The sequence below is a fragment of the Camponotus floridanus genome, unplaced genomic scaffold (assembly GCF_003227725.1).
Source record: "Camponotus floridanus strain SB8 unplaced genomic scaffold, Cflo_v7.5 scaffold65, whole genome shotgun sequence".
NCBI lineage: Eukaryota > Metazoa > Arthropoda > Insecta > Hymenoptera > Formicidae > Camponotus > Camponotus floridanus.
In genome coordinates, this window is record NW_020229825.1 from 440788 (window position 1) to 462099 (window position 21312).

The 21312-nt window shown below is 32.9% G+C and overlaps 4 protein-coding genes across 4 annotated transcripts; 1 reads left to right on the top strand and 3 right to left on the bottom strand.

The window, feature by feature from the left end:
- Window positions 1-19: 19 nt before the first annotated feature.
- Window positions 20-4298, bottom strand: LOC105249315 (signal recognition particle 54 kDa protein). The gene is made up of 9 exons (XM_011254681.3): window positions 4221-4298; window positions 3577-3753; window positions 2055-2284; window positions 1812-1962; window positions 1577-1725; window positions 1117-1378; window positions 854-962; window positions 498-764; window positions 20-267 (listed from the first exon to the last, which is right to left on the bottom strand). The coding sequence occupies exons 1-9, from the start codon at window positions 4296-4298 to the stop codon at window positions 170-172; spliced, it is 1521 nt and encodes a 506-aa protein (XP_011252983.1). The 3' UTR covers window positions 20-169.
- A 2117-nt stretch (window positions 4299-6415) lies between these two features.
- Window positions 6416-9493, bottom strand: LOC105249316 (COP9 signalosome complex subunit 1). The gene is made up of 5 exons (XM_011254683.3): window positions 9311-9493; window positions 9019-9111; window positions 7162-8283; window positions 6932-7066; window positions 6416-6707 (listed from the first exon to the last, which is right to left on the bottom strand). Exons 1-5 carry the CDS (start codon window positions 9335-9337, stop codon window positions 6630-6632), a joined length of 1455 nt encoding a protein of 484 aa, XP_011252985.1. The 5' UTR covers window positions 9338-9493; the 3' UTR covers window positions 6416-6629.
- A 1452-nt stretch (window positions 9494-10945) lies between these two features.
- Window positions 10946-12517, bottom strand: LOC105249317 (homeobox protein engrailed-1a). The gene is made up of 2 exons (XM_011254684.3): window positions 11477-12517; window positions 10946-11147 (listed from the first exon to the last, which is right to left on the bottom strand). The coding sequence occupies exons 1-2, from the start codon at window positions 11954-11956 to the stop codon at window positions 11073-11075; spliced, it is 555 nt and encodes a 184-aa protein (XP_011252986.1). The 5' UTR covers window positions 11957-12517; the 3' UTR covers window positions 10946-11072.
- Window positions 12518-15814: 3297 nt separating this feature from the next.
- Window positions 15815-20270, top strand: LOC105249318 (adenylosuccinate synthetase). Its single transcript, XM_025413323.1, has 6 exons — window positions 15815-16197; window positions 17448-17550; window positions 17859-18222; window positions 18301-18693; window positions 19766-20022; window positions 20103-20270. Exons 1-6 carry the CDS (start codon window positions 16018-16020, stop codon window positions 20150-20152), a joined length of 1347 nt encoding a protein of 448 aa, XP_025269108.1. The 5' UTR covers window positions 15815-16017; the 3' UTR covers window positions 20153-20270.
- Window positions 20271-21312: the final 1042 nt, after the last annotated feature.

A 21312-nucleotide genomic window follows, 5' to 3' on the forward strand; every position in this document is an offset into this window, starting at 1 on the left:
ATGTCAGAATAAGCTAACATTCCCATTATGGCATGAATTTTGTAGCATATTTTAATAATTTATTGCATTTACATCAAAAGTATTTTTTTTAACGATTTGATGAGCAATTGAAAAAATGATAAAGTATGTCGAAGAATGGGCTATTAATGGCACTGCCTGGAATCTTGTCTCAAGATTTGCCACCAAAACCTCCCATTAAATTTCCCAATCCACCTGCAGCACCCTGTTGTAATTGTTTCATTATATTTTGCAATCCTGGCATCCCACCTAAAATAATTAAATAAATAAAGGAGAATTAAAAAAAAATAGCTTTCACAAATATAAAGATAGTTTTTAGACACAAATAAATTGTAAAACAAATATCCTTAAAATATTTTATACATTTTTTGAGTAAAACATAATTCTTTAATATAATACATTTAAAAAATTATATAATTCACATAAAAGTACACAAGAATATTTCCAATTTATTAATCTATTAAAATAAAATTATTTACCCATTTGATGTAATACACGCGGATCCATCATTTTGGCCATTTGATGATTCAGTTTTGCCATTTGTGTAGGATTAACATTTTTCGCCATATCTCCTGCTTTGAATAAACCCTTTATGCCTCCCATTTTCTTAACAACGGCTGCAAACTTTGTATACTGTGTAATTAGATCTTTAACTTCTTTTTCTGTTACACCAGAACCTCTTGCTACTCTCATTATCCTTCCAGGTTGTTTACTAAATAACTTGGCTCCATCTCTACTATCCAATTCTAACATAAATATACAATATATTAAATAATACTGAGAAAGAAATGGAATCATCATAAAAAAACATTAAAGTGATATCTTAAATACAAACCTGAATCATTCATACTATCCATAATAGTCATCAGTCGCTTTAATCTTGCCATTGATTCTTGTTCTGTTCCTTTTGACATAAAATCTTGACTAAATCCAGGAATCATACCCTATATAGTGAAATTAAAAGTAATTATAAAATATTAGTCTATTATATTTTCAGCTTTTACATATTAATACAAACTATAAATCTTATTCCAATCTTCTTCTACTAAACTTATGTCAGGACAAATTAATTTTTCTATAAACTTGTACGATATTCACCATTAATTGTGAAAATGGTCCCATTTTCATAATATTTTGAAATTGTTCATACATATCTCGTAAAGTAAATTGACCATGTTTGATCTTCTCAAGTAATTCTTCGTTATCGTCCAAATTGAGTTCATTTACTTTGTCAATAAGACCTTCAATATCTCCCATACCGAGCAATTTACTAATAAATGGTTTTGTTTTAAATGGTTCTAAATCATCTATATGTTCTCCTGTACCAACAAATATTACAGGACTTTGTGTTGCTGCAACACTGAAAAAAATTAGATATCCAAAAAATAAAAAGAGGAAAACAGTTGATTACGAAAATAATTATTATTACAATCATTTATTCTAAAAGAATATGAGAGATAGTTTTATATCTTTTATTTTACACAAATATAATGCCTCATCTTAGACAATCATAAACATTGATACTGTTAAACTAGAAATTAAAAAAAAAAAAACTCACGCAGAAAGTGCCCCACCACCTTTAGCATGGCCATCTAATTTTGTAATTATGATAGAACCAACATTAACGCGTTCCTTAAAAGCTTTTGCTTGTGCTTCACAAGCTTGACCTATCGTCGCGTCCATTACAAAGATTATATTGTCTGGTTGCTACAACACACAAAAACTTATCAGCATTGAAAAAACGAGGGGGGAGGAGGGAGTTTGTGCAAACAAAAAATTTATTATAATTTTACCACAGCATTGGCGACCTGCAACATTTCTTCAAACAATGATTCTTCCTGTTTATGTCTTCCACTTGTATCTACAATAATTATCTCATATCCTTCCTTTTTAAACATGTCTACACCATCCTGTGCAATTGCTACAGGATCCACCTCTGTATAACTAAATTTAGAAAGAATTATATATTAGTATGGATACATAAAGAATAAAGTAGCAGGATATAATAAATATTTTCTTCTTCTTCAATTAATTACCTTCCATAAAATGGTATTCTAGCTTTTGTAGCATTCTGTTTTATCTGATCGTATGCACCTGCCCGAAAGGTATCAGCACATACTAAGCATGCCTTCCAATTTTTCTTAAGATAATGATATGCAAGTTTGGTACAACTGGTGGTTTTACCAGAACCTTGCAAACCGACAAACATAATCACATTAGGACGGCCTTTTACTGGTTGATACGCTTTTACACCAGGATCAATCAACTGAAAAAATTATTAATTGAATATATATTTAAATACTAAGAACTATTTGTCACTGTTATATTGCCAAGTTTTTAAGTTTTTTATACAGGGTGTTTCAGACCACCCGTACCACCCATTTAAAAACCAGAGAAGTGGTTATTTCAAAAAAGTAAAAACTTTTTCTTTATAAATCGGGAGCGTTCTATCAAATGGTGATGATATTTTCAATTTCTGGTTCCGGCCGGAAATAGGCGATTTAGACCGGAAATGCATTTTTTTAAATGGAAGCCCCTATTTTTTATTGGATATTCTTGTAGCTTACCTCGAGAGCTTTCCAAAACACTATAATAAATTATTTTTCCATGAAGTACTTTTCGAGTTATGAGGCTTGAAAGGCTTGAATTTCTTAATTTTACATAAACCATAAAATATTCATTTTTCGATTATCTTACTTTAATACTTTTATGTACAAAATAACGAGAGGAATTAATTGGTGTAAAGAAAACACATAGTTGTTTCTAAGAAAAATATGTAATTTGCAATTAACAATTCCATATCTTTTCTTAAAAGCAACTGTATGTTTTCTTTACACCAATTAATTCCTCTCATTATTTTGTACATAAAAGTATTAAGGTAAAATAATCGAAAAATGAATATTTTACAAGATATTTTACATAAATCATAAAATATTTTGTAAAATATTCATTTTTCGATTATCTTACTTTGATACTTTTATATACAAAATAATGAGAGGAATCAATTGGTATAAAGAAAACACATAGTTGTTTCTAAGAAAAAATATGTAATTTGCAATTAACAATTCCATATTTTTTCTTAAAAACAACTATGTGTTTTCTTTATACCAATTGATTTCTCTTCTTATTTTGTACTTAAAAGAATTAAGGTAAGATAATCGAAAAATGAATATTTTACAAGATATTTTATGATTTATGTAAAATTAAGAAATTATTTCAAGCCTCATAACTCGAAAAGTACTTCATGGAAAAATAATTTATTATAGTATTTTGGAAAGCTCTCGAGGTAAGCTATAAGAATATGCAATGAAAAATAGGGGCTTCCACTTTAAACAATGCACTTCCGGTTTGAATCGCCTATTTCCGACCAGAACCAAAAGTTGAAAATATCACCATTCAATAGAACGCTCCCAATTTATAAAGAAAATGTTTTTACTTTTTTGAAATAATCGCTTCTCTAGTTTTTAAATGGGTGACGGGTGATCTGAAACACCCTGTATATTTATAAATATTATATTGCCTCTACAGATACAATATTAAATGATATATTAAACTAACTTTTACAAGTTCCTTGAAGACTGCACTTTGTATCATCCTCCTTTTATTAAGACCACCAGCCATGTCTTCAAAATCGATAACCTGGCGCACATTTTCTCGTAATTTTTTCACTAATCTAATATTTACATCAGCTTCAAGCAATGCCGCGCATATCTCCTTTAGCATAGAATTCAAAACCTGTCGGAAAGGAAAAAAGTATATTTATAAAAATGCATAATAAAGATCCAACTACAAACATTAAAAAAATTGTAAAACCAAAAGGAACATATTGACATATGTATAAAAATATAGTATTAATAAAATATAAAATCGGGAGTTATTTTTCGAGAAATGACATTCTGACGGAGAATAAAACTTTTGCGATATTTATTAAATTATCACGCGATAAACTTGAAAGAATCCAAGCTACGATGTAAACAGAAGCTTGACAACACGCAACGAGGTTATTAGAAACAACTGAAAGTGCAAGAATTATTTCTCAAAAAACAAAGAAATGCGAAGCATCCTGCGCTAAAGTAAAGAGCGAAACGCTGAAAAAGATGTTAAATTACGAGTAAAAATTAATTTAATTCGTTGTTTGAACAACAAACATCTTTGTAAATCCATCTCGCTGCTATATCGCGAACATAAACGCGCAAACCTACCTCTTCGTTGATGACAGTCGCGTTACTGAGCGACCGCAGGGCCGACGTAATTTTACGTCCGAGGTCCGCCAAAACCATTTTCGGGACGTTTTCGCGTTCGCCTCACAATAAATATATATACTTCGCGATTAGAATATTAACATATAAAATATGTCATGATGTCCCGACTTGGCCAACACGGCATGACGACACATCCGGTGTCGGAAAACAACCGACTCTCACGTCGCTAGAAGGATGAAAAACCTACGATGGTGATTATTTTCGGACGTAAGCTGATTCACGAAGGGTTTGCTCGACTTGTTTACACATCGCACTAATAAAACCTTAGTAGACATAACCGTCGTCCATTATATCGCTGATTATATCGATTAGAAACACGCACGCATCCGAGAACTCTGAAGTTGGGCATTTCCGAGTTGACAGAACCAACGAGTTTGTTAGGGACTTTTAATTGTCACTATGATATTTTGCTCCCATATTCGTTATCATATATATTTTGGACTCTTGGACTCTTCATAAATAAGAAACTTTTGTATCAGGCATTTTTTTCTGAAAGTGCCTTTGTCAATCTTAAAATTGACCTTGAAAGTAACTGATGAAATAATGAACTTCAAATGTACAGATTAACAGAGGCACATACAAAAGTTTCTTATTTTTGTCACGCACAATTCGAATCTGTAATAAAAAGTACCACATTCCCCTAAAAAAATTCAAATTCCGATCCGGATGGCGGATATTTCCGGTCGGAATCAAAAGTTGAAAATATCACCATTTGATAGAGTGTACTCGAATTACTTAAAAATTGTTCGCGATTTTTGATAAAAGCCATTTATTTTCATTTTTAAAAGGTGTGTACGGGTGCTCTGGGACACCCTGTATATATACAGGGTCTTTCGGACCACCCGTACCACCTAAAAACTAGAGAAGTTATTTCAAAAAAATAAAAACATTTTCTTTATAAATCTGGTGCGCTCTATGGAATGCTGATATTTTCAACTTCTGCTTCCGGCCGGAAATAGGCGATTCAGACCGGAAGTGCATTTTTAAAAATGAAATCTCCTATTTTTCATGCATTGCATATTTTTATAGTTTACCTCGAGAGCTTTCCAAAACACTATAATAAATTATTCTTCCATGCAATACTTTTCGAGTTATGAGACTTCAAATTATTTCTTAATTTTACATAAACCATAAAATATCTTGTAAAATATTCATTTTTCGATTATCACATTACCTTAATACTTTTATGTACAAAATAATGAGAGGAATCAATTGATGTAAAGAAAACACATAATTGTTTTTAAGAAAAAATATGTAATTTGCAATTAACAATTTCATATTTTTTCTTAAAAACAACTGTATGTTTTCTTTACACCAATTGATTCCTCTCATTATTTTGTACATAAAAGTATTAAGGTAAGATAATCGAAGAATGAATATTTTATAAGATATTTTATGGTTTATGTAAAATTAAGAAATGATTTCAAGCCTCTAACTTGAAAAGTACTTCATGGAAAAATAATTTATTATAGTGTTTTGGTAAGCTACAAGAATAATGCAATGAAAAAGGGGGATTCCATTTAAAAAAATGCACTTCCGGTCTGAATCGCCTATTTCCGGCCAGAAGCAGAAGTTGAAAACATCAGCATTCGATAGAGCGCACCCAATTTGTAAAGAAAATGTTTTTACTTTTTTGAAATAACCAGTTCTCTAGTTTTTAAATGGGTGGTACAGGTGGTCTGAAACACCCTATATATATATATATACACACACACAAAATAATAATATACATATATACACAATAAATATACAGAACGAAGATTATTTTAATTTTCTTTGGAATTAAATAAAATACATAATTGAAAAAATATACGGATTATATTATAGACGATACGTGGACGTATATTTAATCTAATGAATTTATTTTAAATCCCAGTAGAATATGTTAAAGTCTTAGGTTCGTTCACATCGTTTGTGTAAAACTTAAAAATAACGATTTTTCAATATATAATTTCCTTGCGTGAAAGAGAACATATTAGTATGGCTTTATTAATTAATCAAAAAGTTGGTCTATGTTACATACTTTCCTCTATTACGATTCTTTAATCATAATTGAAAGAAAGGTTATATATATGTATATATATATATATATATATATATATATATATATATATATATATATATATAAACGTTGCTTTGTTTTTTATAAACACAATGTGTAGCAATATTATATACATGCCATATATTATATGTTGAAAATGAGGTACAGAACGTAGACTTCGGAAATAATGTAAATAACATGACGGATGCAGAGATGAAACCTTATCTCATGCTTAGATGATCGTGCCAATTAACACGCATAAATATAATTTTTTTCTTTTTTCCAGAACACAAGATATCAAACATGTTTTAATTTTTTGCTGCTAAAGTGCCATTTCCAGGTGCTACCGACATCTCGCCTCCTTGTGTACTGTCGCGTTGAGGACTCTATCAAAATAAACAGTGTGTTTTTAAATAAGACAATACAAAGTCAAATTAATTTTTGCAAAACTGATGTACAACCGTCTGCGTTCGACTCTTAGTTCGTTACTTGAATTTGAATGAACAAGACGTTACGATGAATTTTCTACAGTTACTGTACGACAATGGAAGAGCTCACATAATCTTAAAAAAAAAGAGAGATAAAGAGATTTTCTTTAACTATAATTTACCTTTACATGAATTTGTTGTTTCAACATTGCGGCTCTTAAGATCAACATACGCGTACGCCTCTGATAATCTTTTCCAACGCTCATAGACTTTTCGAAAGTGGTGCTACGTTGATCGACGTCTTTTGCATATAAAATCTGTAAATAATTTTAAAAAATATACACTTAAAAGTATTATATATTTGTTATGGAAAAATATGTTGTATAAGATCAAGTCAGCAAGCATCACTTACCTTATTGTGCGAATCTATACGAGCCTGGATCTGACCATCGAGAATAAGTTGCATGAGCTCATCTTCCAATTCAGATACTGTTCTATTGAATGCAGTTGCCATTCTTCTCATATCTGCGCTTAAGTAAGGACTAAAGTATTGTATCAAGGCCCTATTTCGAATTTGCGTGTACAACAGATTTACGTGAGGTGCTATGTACATATCCAAAAGAATATTATCCTTTATCTCATCAAGTAATTTCAAACAAGATGCATACTTTGATTCATAAAATTTGAAAATTATATCTCGAAGTTGCGGTTCTAACTCTAGAAATAATTTGAAGGAACTACTAAATATAACTTGTTTTTGCAGTTCGTGTCTGTCAAAGGTAGCTAAAGCACAAAGTCCTCCGTAGAGAGCCACATTTCCGGGAGACAATAACTCGGGGCAATCGCAATGATCTAAGGATGCTTGTAAAAAATGTTTCGCAGCCATCTTATATTTTCTTGTTGCCAATTCTGCCAAACCTGCTGCTACTTTTAATTTTGTAATTATGGCCTGATTGTTATCTTTACCATGCAATTCTGGAAAGTCTGGTGTACCTTCAGCCTTGGTAACATAACTAAGTACATGCGACCAATTTTGTAAATATACAGAGACCTTGATTACGTTTAAACACATGTTCACAACATGTTTGCCGCTAGTACAGTAATCTCGTGCTCTGGAATAGCATTTCAAGGCGTGAACAAGATCACCGCAATTCAAGTAATGATCTCCCAAATCGTCGTGGCCTCTTCGTATGCTCTCCTTGATAGAATTGCTCTTGTAATTTTTCAAATCGGTATCAAATTTCTCTAATTTCAGAGCAGCTTTCTTAGATCGAGTCTCTACCCATGTTTGATCCATCGTTAACACGTCTTGTGAAGTAGACTGCGCCGCCACATCCGGTAATCCTGGGGTGCCCATAGCTTCAACGAGCTTCTTATGTAGCATTATATAAAGCGAAACGTTATATGTGGTCATCACATAAGTAATTGCCATTTTCAATGCTTCTATTCTCAACGATGGACAATGATCGGCGATATATACAAGTCTATGCAATTTTGCAAGTCCGGTATAACTGTTGGCGTATACCTCTAAATCCTGAGAAGGTAAGAAAGCACGATACATTATTTGCATATTTGTTTATAAAAAATAAATTTAAAAAAAATAAACAAATTAGTTTCAATAGTAATACGAGTCGAGCGTCGATGTTATGACACATTTATTTATTTATTATACAAACAAAGGTATAAAACAAATAAAAAATAATAAAAATTTCTTTAATTTTTATTTCTTTTTGACTCTATGTTCAGTTTATATTTATTTAAAAATTTTTTTTTTTAAATGGACATTTAACTCTTTGCATCTTTTTAATCTTTTTACGTTAAATTTTAATATTTTTTTCATTTTATATTAGTTTACATTATCCATTTATTTTGTTTCACCTTTATTTTACATAAGCATCGTCAAAATAAATGAGATATCGAGACATTTATTATAGTATTACTTTGGACAGCATCCTATCTCATCGATTCAGATATGTAACACCTTTGCTATATTTTTACATTTGTGCTGAAGATGACCCAAAAATAGGGTCAAAACGTTCGCTATTCTTTTGTTTAATTTTATTTTTATTTTTTATTATTTTTTATTTGTTTTATGCCTTTGTTTGTATAATAAATAAATAAATGTGTCATAACATCGACGCTCGACTCCTATTGAAACTAATTTGTTAATTTTATATTTCGAGTCTTATACCTCTATTATTTATGAAAAAAAATAAACTTGAAAATACGGATTTGAATCTTTTTCAAGTTGAACGAATTTTATACGTACCAACGTCGGATTTTCTACTATATACGGTTCTTCCTCAGCATTATCATTATCCTCTGCAGGAGCATCAACCTGCATTGGTTCCACGACATTTTGCTGCGAAATGAAAAGGAAATTATTCCAGGATATAATTCCGCTTCATCTATTTTGCGCTTACGAGAATAAATTTAAATCGAAATTTAATATATTTAGATAGCGAAAGGCGATTAGAGATGCGAAGATAACCTTGTAGTTTAAACTACACTCGATCTCGAGGGAAGAACGCCCGTTTCCTGATTGAAATCGGGTAATTTACCTGAACGTCGTGAACTTGCAACGGCATTATTAGTCGTATTCGTTATGTTAAAACCGCGATTCGTAGGGCTACTCTATGGTGGAAAAAGATTATTGCTCGATATTTTGTGTGTGCTTATCATATGTATAAATTAAACACGATGCACACATATTCACTCGCTCAGCCGGTGTTGGAACAAAAGCGAGAAGCAAGAGACGAGAGAGCGACCTCTCGCGGTAGACATTTAAATTAAATGTCAAGTTATACAGGGTGTCCCAGTTATCTTCCGTCATCTTTCAAAGACAGATTCCTGGGATCATCCGAAAACAATTTTTCCTCAACGAAGATGTCAAGGCACTAATAATTTTCGAATTATAAGTGATTGGAAATAAGGGGTTTTCCGTAAACTAAGCTTTGTAGAAATAAAATATTAACATATTACATAAAACCACATTCTTCGATTAATTTTAAACAGAGTTTACTTTAGTTGAGTTTTAATTTAAGACTTAATTGCAAAGATGTATGATGACAAAAATCGGGAACATACAAAAAATGATGGCCTTCATTGACATTTTTGCTGAGGAAAAATCGTCTTCAAATGATCTCAGGAATCTGTCGATCTTTGAAAGATGACGGAAGATAACTGGGACACCCTGTATACGCAGAGGAGAGAAATCTTCTCTCTTTCTCTTTCATTCTCTCTCAAACAAAAGAGAGAGCGAGAGAGATATTTATATCCCTCCTTATATTATTCCATTTTATCTCTTTAATAGGACAAAAATATTACGATAAGCAAAGCAGTTCTTCTTCTATTTGTTTTTTTTAAAACATATTCTAAAATTACATATTTTAAGATTCTTTAAGTTGATTTTTAAACAATCTAAAAATGTGTCCCGTGTAGATTGATATTATATAAGTTGTGTAAAACAGAATTTTCTGTTACAGCATAGAATTTTTTCATCATTACGAACAAATAGAGTTTTGGTGTTTACAATATTTTGATATTTTTAGTATTAATGTTTTTGATATTTACAGTATTTTGACATGTCTTGTCTATTTATTACAAAACATGCCCTTCTTCCTAGAACGAATTATAAAATTATTTTTTATATCGTTTGGTATATTATTATTTTTTTTTAAATTGCTTACAATATATTTTGTTATATTTTATATTTTGTTTTATAGTGAAGAAAGGTCTCCATTATATATATGTATACACAGTCATTTGATTGGTTGAATGAGGTCTTAAGTCAACCTCGAACCAGACTTAAGACAATCTTAAATATAAGATCGGACTACGAATACCGGCCTAAGACATCTTTTGGCCTTTTCATGCTGTCTGGGATAAATTTTTATTATTGATTCATACGTTAAAAGTATGCAGCAAAAAATTTTCTTCCTTCTTAAAATAAAAAATTACACAATTGTTCCATAAGAAATGCATTCTTAATAATAATAATAATAATAATAATAATAATAATAATAATAATAATAATAATAATAATAATAATAATAATATATATAGCTTCGCTCTTTTTTATTCCATTAACAGTTACATATACAATAATATAGCGCATCATTATTTTATACATACAATAAAATATATATTATTATTATTATAAGTTTGTATTTGTACAAAAATCAAGGATGCGTAAAATAAATAATTGCAATGTAAAAAGTCACACTTGAAATGTAATCCAGATTCGGATCCTCTACATATCAATCCTTGACAAAAATCCTTCAGGATTTTTGGACTTTGCAGGACTCTTCCTTTATCGTCCTGTCATCGCGCCGCTATCGTGGAATTTAGCGATTCACGTCTTTGTCTCGCTCGACGATTTTGAAACCAGATCTTTATCTATAAAAAAAAAGGAACATATAAAATCGCATAATCTATCATTTTCGCGCAATCTCGTTACAGATTGATAAAATAGAGATCTATTTTACCAACTGATAAAGTAGAGATCTGTTTTACCTACCGAGATCGCGCGAAATGAAACAATTTAAATTTGAATACATCCGCGGGGAAACATCGATATAACGTGCATTTTTACATCGGAAAACCTTATGTCATATCAATGACATATACAAATCGATGAATGCAAATTTACCGATATCAATTGTTCACAGAACGGAAAGATAGAAAGAGAGAGAGGATCTTCCTTTATCTTTTTTTTCAATACGTACTTTGCTCTGCGGCAACTTCAACATCGCGGACATCTCGATGACATCATTTCTGGACAGATAGGCGCTCCTCCTGTACCTGTCCTCCAACACCTGCAGCTGTGACGAGGAGAACGGGATGCGGGGACGATCGTCCATTCGCCGCTTGGTCCGCCTCTCGACGTAGGACCTCCTGGGTAGCTTCGGCGGCCTGTACCGGGTGTACTGGAGCCACGTGAAATCGGCTCTTCGCACTTCCGGTCGCGTCGCGCCGGCGAGGAAGGTGTCCGTCGTCTCGACGACGTTGTCGGAGCATTCCTCGCTTCGTCGGGTCTCCCCCTCGCGTTCCTCCCTCGCTTCCGGGAGGGCCGGGACGCGCGGCTTCCGCTCGACGTCCCTCCCCTTCTCGCGATCCACCCGCGATTTAGGGGAACAACCGCGATCGTCCGACAGTATACGGGCTATACTGAAATCCGTGTTCCTCATTTGTGCTTCGCTCGTCATCCCGGATGTTTCACTAAATCTCCCGAAGAAGCAACTCCTCGTTTTATATATATCGCGTGTATGCGGATACGCGTATATGCGTTATGCGTGCACGTACGCACACGTGTAGAAGGTACGGGGTCTCCCTCGGGGGGCGCGTACCCCTCGTTTTCGCGACACGTATCCTCTCTTCTCCTCTCTCTCTCTTTCTTTCTCTTTCCGCGGCAAATCCAAATTAAACGCATAGTTGCACGCGCGATGGCTATCGCGTTGCTCGCACGACGAGGGGGGCAAGGGGGGGAGGGATCGCGCTTCGGTTAACGCCGCGTGTACCTGTCCCATTGTTGTGCATGCTCTTATACCAGTGTATTATCTCTGACCGCATCTCTGTTCGGTTACTCCCCTGTAATAATAACAATGTAATTGATACTCGGTAGCGAGGGAACGGATCTCCTCTCGTCGACTGGAGGAGTTTCTATAGGGCAGATGTCCCGGTGCACCGAGGCTTGTATAATTAAAAAGCCACGGGGGTCACGTCTCTAATCCGGTAATATATCCATTTCGCCGATGTAAATATTGAAGAGCGCTTGTGCACCCAGCTTTCCGGTTTATTGTTTACCGGGCACGGGCTTACAAGTTAAATGCGACACGAGTATGTCGGTACGAGATTCTTTTTTCATTTTTCTTCCCATATATTGTCGGAAATTTGCAATTTCGATTAATCATTAAATGACATCGCGATAAAACTTATCGCTGCTGGCTTTCTTCGTACCTTGGAAGACTTAATACACAAGTGCGATAGATGAAAAATTTCGCGTATAATTCGAGAAAATATTTTCTTACATACGTTTGTCTAAAACAATTCCTTATTTATAAATAAAACATTGTAAAAATTCTTCATCATATACACAGAAAAAAAATAAGTGTCAAATCAAAACTTATATACTTAAACTAACGCGTTCATTGCTTCGTATACAGGGTAGTAAAATAAAAGTTAGTTAAAAAAAAAATTATTTTATTTTCATAAAAGAAAGATTTTTATTTTTTATCATTTTTTTCAAGAAATTTATTTAGTTTCATTTTCTTTTCATTTCATTTTCTTTTCACCTTTTGCTCTTCCTCCATCAGAGATTTTTGAGCGATAACTTCTTAAGGAAGCATTTTTCGACCCATGTTTATAGGAAATTTTTTGTTCAGAATTAAATTTCCTATAAGATCTCAAAGTCTGGCTGGAACGTTCGGGACCACCCTGTATACGCAACAATTTATAATCTCCTTAGAAGAATTTAATAATTTTAAATTTTAACAATATTATAGTATATCTTATTTTATTATTGTAATTGTCATCTCAAGAATATATAATTATTTAATTCTACTTTAAGAAAATTATAATCTTTGATTTAAAAATGTTGTTTTCTATCTAACATTGTTTCTTTTCCATTCAAGAAAATTAAATCTTAAATCATAAGAATATATTTTTCTCGATTGAACTATATAAAATGGCTTTATTCGAGTAAGCAATTATATCTTTCTTTAATTAACGTAATATAATCTCATTTCCATGTTAAAGCTGAATATATCTTCAAAATAATAATGTCCTTTTTTTCTGTGTATTAGAATACCCGATGAAGGAATTCGTAAAGTAAAACTCGCTTATCGTTTTAAAAAGAAATTAAGAATAGAATGCAGTTCACATATCAAATCATATGACTGTATGTGTGTATGCATACACATATACGGTGGTTATCTTTTAAATTATCGCCTTGGAACGGATCTCGTTTCTCAACTGACAGTACGATTACTCAAATTACCCCACAATTACATCATGCGTACTGAAATAAACCTTCGCCAATCGAGTATTTCTCCATTCATAGAGAGCCAAGAATTGTTCTTTTTGGATTTCTATCCGTTGGACAAAGTACCACGTCTTTCGCAACAATTTATAATAAATATATAATATAATATTACATCCTATTCCAATATAAAATATCATAAAATGTCTTAATTCTCTTTCTTAACTTAATTTAATTTGACTGAATTTCTCTTATTTCACTCTGTATGTTCAATCTGTATTTTTATATCAGTTTTAGTGCCATTTAGCCATTCGAAGATAATTATATTTCGATAATTCCGTTGCACGCAAGTGGAAAAATAATCGCCGACAATCTCTGGTATGATGCATGTACTCCGGAACCGTCGACATTGAACGAGCAATTACAATAACTTATTTATGTTAATTCCTGTTTGATCGATAAAATTTAATAAGTATAATTTGCCAATTTAATTATCTAGATTTCCTACGCGATTAATATAGTACCGAAGAAATTAACTCATGTCAAATGGCGCTGAATGTGAAAAACGAACGAATTTCCCAGGCGTCACGTGCGCGTTTATTTCATTATGCATTATGCATAATTCACAGTGTGTTTTCCGTTATCTGGATAAAATTATCTAGATTTTCATCTAGATGCAATTATTGTTTATTTTATCTTTTATCTATATAATTCAAGTTTGTGGTATCTTTATCTGTATCTCAGATATAAGAAAAATGATATCTTTTATTAAAAAGCTAAGATAATGTAATCAGTGTGCATTGAGTGCAATTTTTCCAAACCATAGCAATTTATCGACCGGCTACTCTAATCGATCAATTTCAACTGTAATACAGATTTAAAAGCGTTCCACTTAATGATCGCGACACTCGTAAACATGATGTGTCTTTGTTTAACTTTTAGAGAACAACAAGAATAAGATGATTTTGCCAGCATTGCGGTCGTTAAATGGAACGCAGCCATAATCACATTGGTCGATTGACATTGACATTGGCATGGACACGGCTTACTCGTTGTCAAATGAATACATGCTTATTTTCTGTAATTTTTTTGTCTCGAGTGTATTATTTTTATATATCCTAAATTGCTTTAAACATTATCTTAAAAGTATCTAGATAAAATATTTAACTCATTCATCTTTTATCTAGATATACTAAAATCGAATTATCTTTATCTTATCTGAGATACATGAGTATATGATTTATCTAATCTTGATTATTTTAAGTTATCTAAGCGCAACACTGGTAATTCATATGAATTAAAACCGCGGTCGCGCGTCTATCGTTTGCCTTTTCAAAATTAAATAGATTCTAAGAAAAAAAAATTAATACTCGATATATCTTTTAGCTAGAAAAACGCGCGATTAAATCGAATATCGTCGAATACAGGATGTTTCAGACCATCCGTACCACCCATTAAAAACTAGAGAAGTGATTATTTCAAAAAAGTAAAAACATTTTCTTTATGAATCGGATGCGCTCTATCGAATGGTGATATTTTCTTTAACTTCTGGTTTCGGCCGGAAATAGGCGATTCAAACCGGAAGTGCATTGTTTAAAGTGGAACCCCCTATTTTTCATTGCATATTCTTGTAGCTTACCTCGAGAGCTTTCCAAAACACTATAATAAATTATTTTTCTATGAAGTACTTTTCGAGTTATGAGGCTTGAAATAATTTCTTAATTTTACATAAACCGTAAATATCTTGTAAAATATTCACACATACAAGAATATCCAATGAAAAATAGGGGGTTCCATTTAAAAAAATACACTTTCGGTCTGAATCGCCTATTATCCGGCCGGAAGCAGAAGTTGAAAATATCACCATTCGATAGAGCGCATCCGATAAAGAAAATATTTTCACTTTTTCGAAATAATCAACTTCTCCAGTTTCTAAATGAATCGTACGTGTGGTTTGAAACAGCCTGTATACGCGTTTCGACCCGATAATAAAAGCCAGCTTTAATCGGTAGGTAGGTTAGGTTCTCGACGCGGCCGAGGAGAGGGGGAAGGGAGGATTCGGAAGCGCGGTGGGGGGCGGAGAGGGGCGACGAGGAGCGGCGCGAGGCGCGAATCACCCCGATCGTTCCGGTTCCGATTTCTGTCGCGTCAGCTGTTCCCCGGCGAGGAGGTAGGCGGGAGACGGGGCTTCCCTCTGAAGGATCGCGCCCGTCCGCTGACACGCGACAGCGCGCGCGGCCTCGTCCGTCCTCCGACAATCCGCGGGCATTCCTCTGGTGCGTGCCCAGGATGCAGCAGGCGAACGGCAACGGTGCCCCGGCCTCGCCGAGGAAGAAACAGCGAGTGTCGACGGGCGGCGGGCCCATATCGAAGGTCACGGTGGTCCTCGGCGCCCAATGGGGCGACGAGGGCAAGGGGAAGGTCGTGGACATGCTGGCGATGGACGCCGACATCGTTTGCAGGTGTCAGGTATGTGTTGGGTGCGCTTCCCGCGTCCTCCAGACAGCACAAAAGGGCCGAAAAATGTCTTAAAGACGTCTAGAGGACTTTAAGTCGTCTTTTAGATGTCTTTTGGACGTGTGTGTTGTCTGGGAGGTCGCGGTCCCCGGGAAACTTGGCGCGAACGACCTTCTCCTCGAAGTGTCATCTTGCGCTTATTCCGCGTTGTTTTGGGACGATTGGTTCTATTTTCTTTCCTCGAGATCGGGAGAGACTACCCAGACAACACAAAAAGGCCAGAAGATGTCTTAAAGATGTCTAAAGGATTTAAGATGTCTTCGAGTCGTCTTTTAGATGTCTTTTGGACGTGTGTGCTGTCTGAGTAGGTTAGTTGTCGTCGTGTGCTGAAGGAAGTATCGAGGAATATTCCCCCGAAAGTATGGAAAATATTCAAGATTGTCCGCCTTTGTGACCCTTAAATAGGCGAAAAATCCCTCGTGTCGACTGTCCTTTTTTTAGTTTTATTTTTAGAAATAACGCGCTCGCGTCACCTGACCTGCGGATATTACAAACATGCCTATAGCATGGTATCTGATATTACATAATTGATGGCTTTTATGTATACATATACATAAAAAAAAGAAATCACAAAAGTACATAGCGTATCTTGGTGACCTAATATGATAAATAATCCAAATATTCTTTATCTCGTTCGTCACAAGAGTATTTTGTTCGACACGATGATATATATTACAGAATTATTGCTTTCTAAATAATTATTTTATGTTAATGTTAAGAAAAAGTCAAGGTTTATGCAATTTGTGTTAATCTATGCGTATCCATATTTTTACAAAGGAATAATATTAAATAAGTCAAGGAGAAAAAAAAAATTAAAGAAAACAAAAATTTTCTGGCTAGTTTTGGTCGATTATATTATTTCCAACCATCCTTTGATTAATTGACTAGCGATATTAAGATAATTTAAGATATAGATTAATTAATTGTGTCATTTATATAAAATATCTATTTCACTTTTTACACATTTCTGTGTTTTTTTATTTTTTACATAGTCTTAATAGATAGAATATAGATGGTATATTATATATATATATATATATATATATATATATATATATATATTTCTAGTATATTTGTATATTGAAACTTTTTAACGCCATTGTTTGTATCATTCAAAAAATTCTTATTTCAATTATAATTTTTTTCATTATAAATAACGGCAAACCCTGTTTCTTCAAGTTAATTAATTAATGTAATTTCAGGGAGGAAATAATGCAGGGCATACTGTAGTTGTAGAAGGTGCTGAATTCGATTTCCATCTTCTGCCTAGTGGAATAATCAATCCCAGATGCAAATCTGTAATAGGTAAGACCTTTTCAGATCAACAAATAAAATAAATATTATGGTTTGTGAAAAAGTAACATGTATCTGTGATTCTAGTAATTAATTTAATATCAAGGAGCAAGTTAAACAATTTAACAAAATAGATATACAGAAAAGAGAAACTAAGGTCAATGTATAAAATAATTATTCCACTTATTTATACATGGGCTATTTTATTGTCTCTTGGTGTATAGATAGATATTAAATTATCTGAATATTGTTACCTCAATTCTGTTGAATACTGCGGATTGTATATATAATTAATATTTGCGATCTTTTTTTGTTCACAGGTAATGGAGTAGTGATTCATCTGCCTGGTCTATTTGACGAGTTGGAAAAGAACGAGTCTAAAGGGCTCAGGAACTGGGAGGACAGACTTATAATATCAGATCGAGCGCATATAGTGTTTGATTTTCATCAACAGGTTGATGGATTGCAAGAATTAGAGAAAGGCACGCAGTCATTGGGAACTACGAAGAAAGGTATTGGACCAACGTATTCGAGCAAAGCCGCGAGAAATGGACTCAGAATCGGAGATCTTCTCGACGACTTTGACAAGTTCTCCCAAAAGTTTAATACTTTAGTTACGTCGTATCAAAAAATGTTTCCTGCCTTGCACGTCGACGTTAAAGCCGAATTGGAACGTTACAAGGAGTACGTATATAACGAGTATCTTATAATGAGATTACATTGTTTTACAAGATTTATAATATACAGTTGATTCTTTTGCAGATACTCCAAACGTATAAGGCCGTATGTGAAAGAAACGGTGCAGTATTTGCACCAGGCTTTAAAGGATGGTAAAAAGGCTTTGGTGGAAGGTGCTAACGCGGCAATGTTAGATATTGATTTCGGAACTTATCCATATGTGACAAGCTCGAACTGCAGCATTGGTGGGGTATTGACTGGTCTTGGTCTACCTCCTAGCACAATTGGCGAGATAATCGGTGTTGTAAAAGCTTATACTACCAGAGTCGGTGACGGACCATTTCCCACAGAACTTTTAGATTCCACTGGAGAATTATTGCAGGAAAGAGGCCATGAAATCGGCGTAACCACCAAGCGAAAGAGACGGTGTGGATGGCTCGATTTGACGTTGCTGAAATTTACGACGTTAGTTAATGGGTGTGTAAAAGAATGTATTATATGTGAAAGAATCTGAAAATTTCTATTTGTGTGAATGCGTATAGTTGCTTGATATAATAAATAATTGCATTCAAAACTGCAAACTAACATAAATATTAATATATAAAATAATATAAAAACATTAATATACAGAGTGAGCCATTTTAAGTTACCCATCCTAACTTTTTTATTTTTGAAGGTACAACAAAATATTTCAAATAAAAGTTGCTTGACTTCGAGGGGGACGGAAGATGGTGGCAAAAATTTGACCTTGGATAGTCATTTGAAGCTCATAGTCATTTGAAGCTCAAAGGTCACCTTCAATTTCTTAAGTGGAACCTACTATTTTTGCATATTCTTGTAGCTTACCTCGAGAACTTTCCGAAACACTATAATAAATTATTTTTCCATGAAGTACTTTCCGAGTTATGAGGCTTGAAATAATTTCTTAATTTTACATAAACCGTAAAATATCTTGTAAAATATTCATTTTTCGATTATCTTATCTTAATACTTTTATGTACAAAATAATATGAGAGGAATCAATTGGTGTAAAGAAAACGTAGTTATTTTTAAGAAAAAATATGGAATTGTTAATTGTAAATACATATTTTTTCTTGGAAACAATTATGTGTTTTCTTTACACCAATTGATTTCTCTCATTATTTTGTACATAAAAGTATTAAGGTGAGGTAATCGAAAAATGAATATTTTACAAGATATTTATGTAAAATTAAGAAATTATTTCAAAGTTTATAACTCAAAAAGTACTTAATGAAAAGGTACTTAATTATAGTGTTTTGGAAAGCTCTCGAGATAAGCTACAAGCATATGCAATGAAAAATAGTAAGTTCCATTTAAGAAATTGAAGGTGACCTGTATGTGACCTTCAAATGACTATCCAAGGTCAAATTCTTGCCACCATCTTCTGTCCCCCTCGAAGTCAAGCAACTTTTATTTGAAACATTTTGTTATACATTCAAAAATAAAAAAAAGTTATTGGAGTGGGTAACTTAAAATAGCTCACCCTGTATATAAAATATATATATTAATCATTGTTTTCTCATTCCAGATATACATCTATATGCTTAACAAAACTCGATATCTTGGATACATTACCAGAGATAAAAGTGTGCATTGGATATCGATTAAATGGAAAGAACATAGATTATTTTCCAAGCAGTGTTAGTGAACTAGCAAAGGTTGAAGTTGTATATAAGACGGTCGAGGGTTGGCAATCGACTACCGAAGGTGTACGTTCCTTAGATAAATTGCCACCGAATGCACATAAATACATACAAATCATAGAGGAATATTTAGATGTACCAGGTGTGTTTGCATAGCATGATAGCATGTATTTCATATGTATGTCAAAAAGTTTATCAGAATAAGAATCTACTTTGTTACAGTCAAATGGATTGGTGTAGGAGCAGGTCGAGAAAGTGTAATTGCCCTCTGACGATGCACAGTCCGCAAAATGTTACTTAAACACACGGCATTAAATGTATTATTAATTTTAATTTTATCTGTAATATTTGCAATGCAAAGCTGATGAGCGCACAGGCGAAATGTACTTTAACAATAAGTTTTCAGTGAATATAGTATTCTTAAATGCATATATATATATATATATATATATATATATATATATATATGTATATGTATATATGCATATTTAATATTGTATAATTAAGTAACAATATGAGTGTGTAGTCATTTTGTAGTCGTATCTAACAAATAAGCCGAAGATTAGAAAAGAGTTCCTTTTGTTATCATTTGTCTAATTTAAATAGATTCTGTTATTAGATTTATATATATACAGGGTGTCCCAAAATTCATAATCTTTCAAAGACAGATTCCTGGGATTATTTGGAGACGATTTCTCCTCAGCGAAAATGTCGATGAAGACCATCATTTTTTGCACATTCCCGATTTTTGTCATATATTTTTGCAATTAAGCCTTAAATTAAAACTCAATTAAAGTAAACTCTATTTAAAATTAATCGAAAAATATGATTTTGTTAATATTTTATTTCTACAAAACTTAGTTTACGAAAAAACTCTTATTTCCAATCACTTATCATTCGAAAATTATTAGTGCCTCGATATTTTCATTGAGGAAAAATCATCTCCAAATGATCCCAAGAATCTGTCTTTGAAAGATTGATTATGAGTTTTGGGACACCCTGTATATATAAAATTATTTATTTTTTATTAATTATTATTTTTAATCGCGTTCATTCTATTTGTTATGTGGAAAAAGAATATACAAAGGAATATACAAAGTAAAATACATGAGTTTTTCGAAATTGTAAGAAATTCCGATTTATTTTTGACAGATTTTTGTAAAATCGGATATGAATTTACCGCGCGATTTTTATCTCCAATCATATTTGTAAATATTATATATTAATAACGTATGCTATATATGCATTGTATACGCGATTATTAGCTTATAAAATATATGTATACCGTGAAAATTAAAATATATGTAGTTCGAAATTGCGATTTATTCCCCAGCAGTTTGCATCACATCTATTGGAAAATATAACCTTGTCATCCTTTCTAATCTGGAGGTATACATATTTTTTTTTCTCCTCCATCGTATCCCCAGGAGTA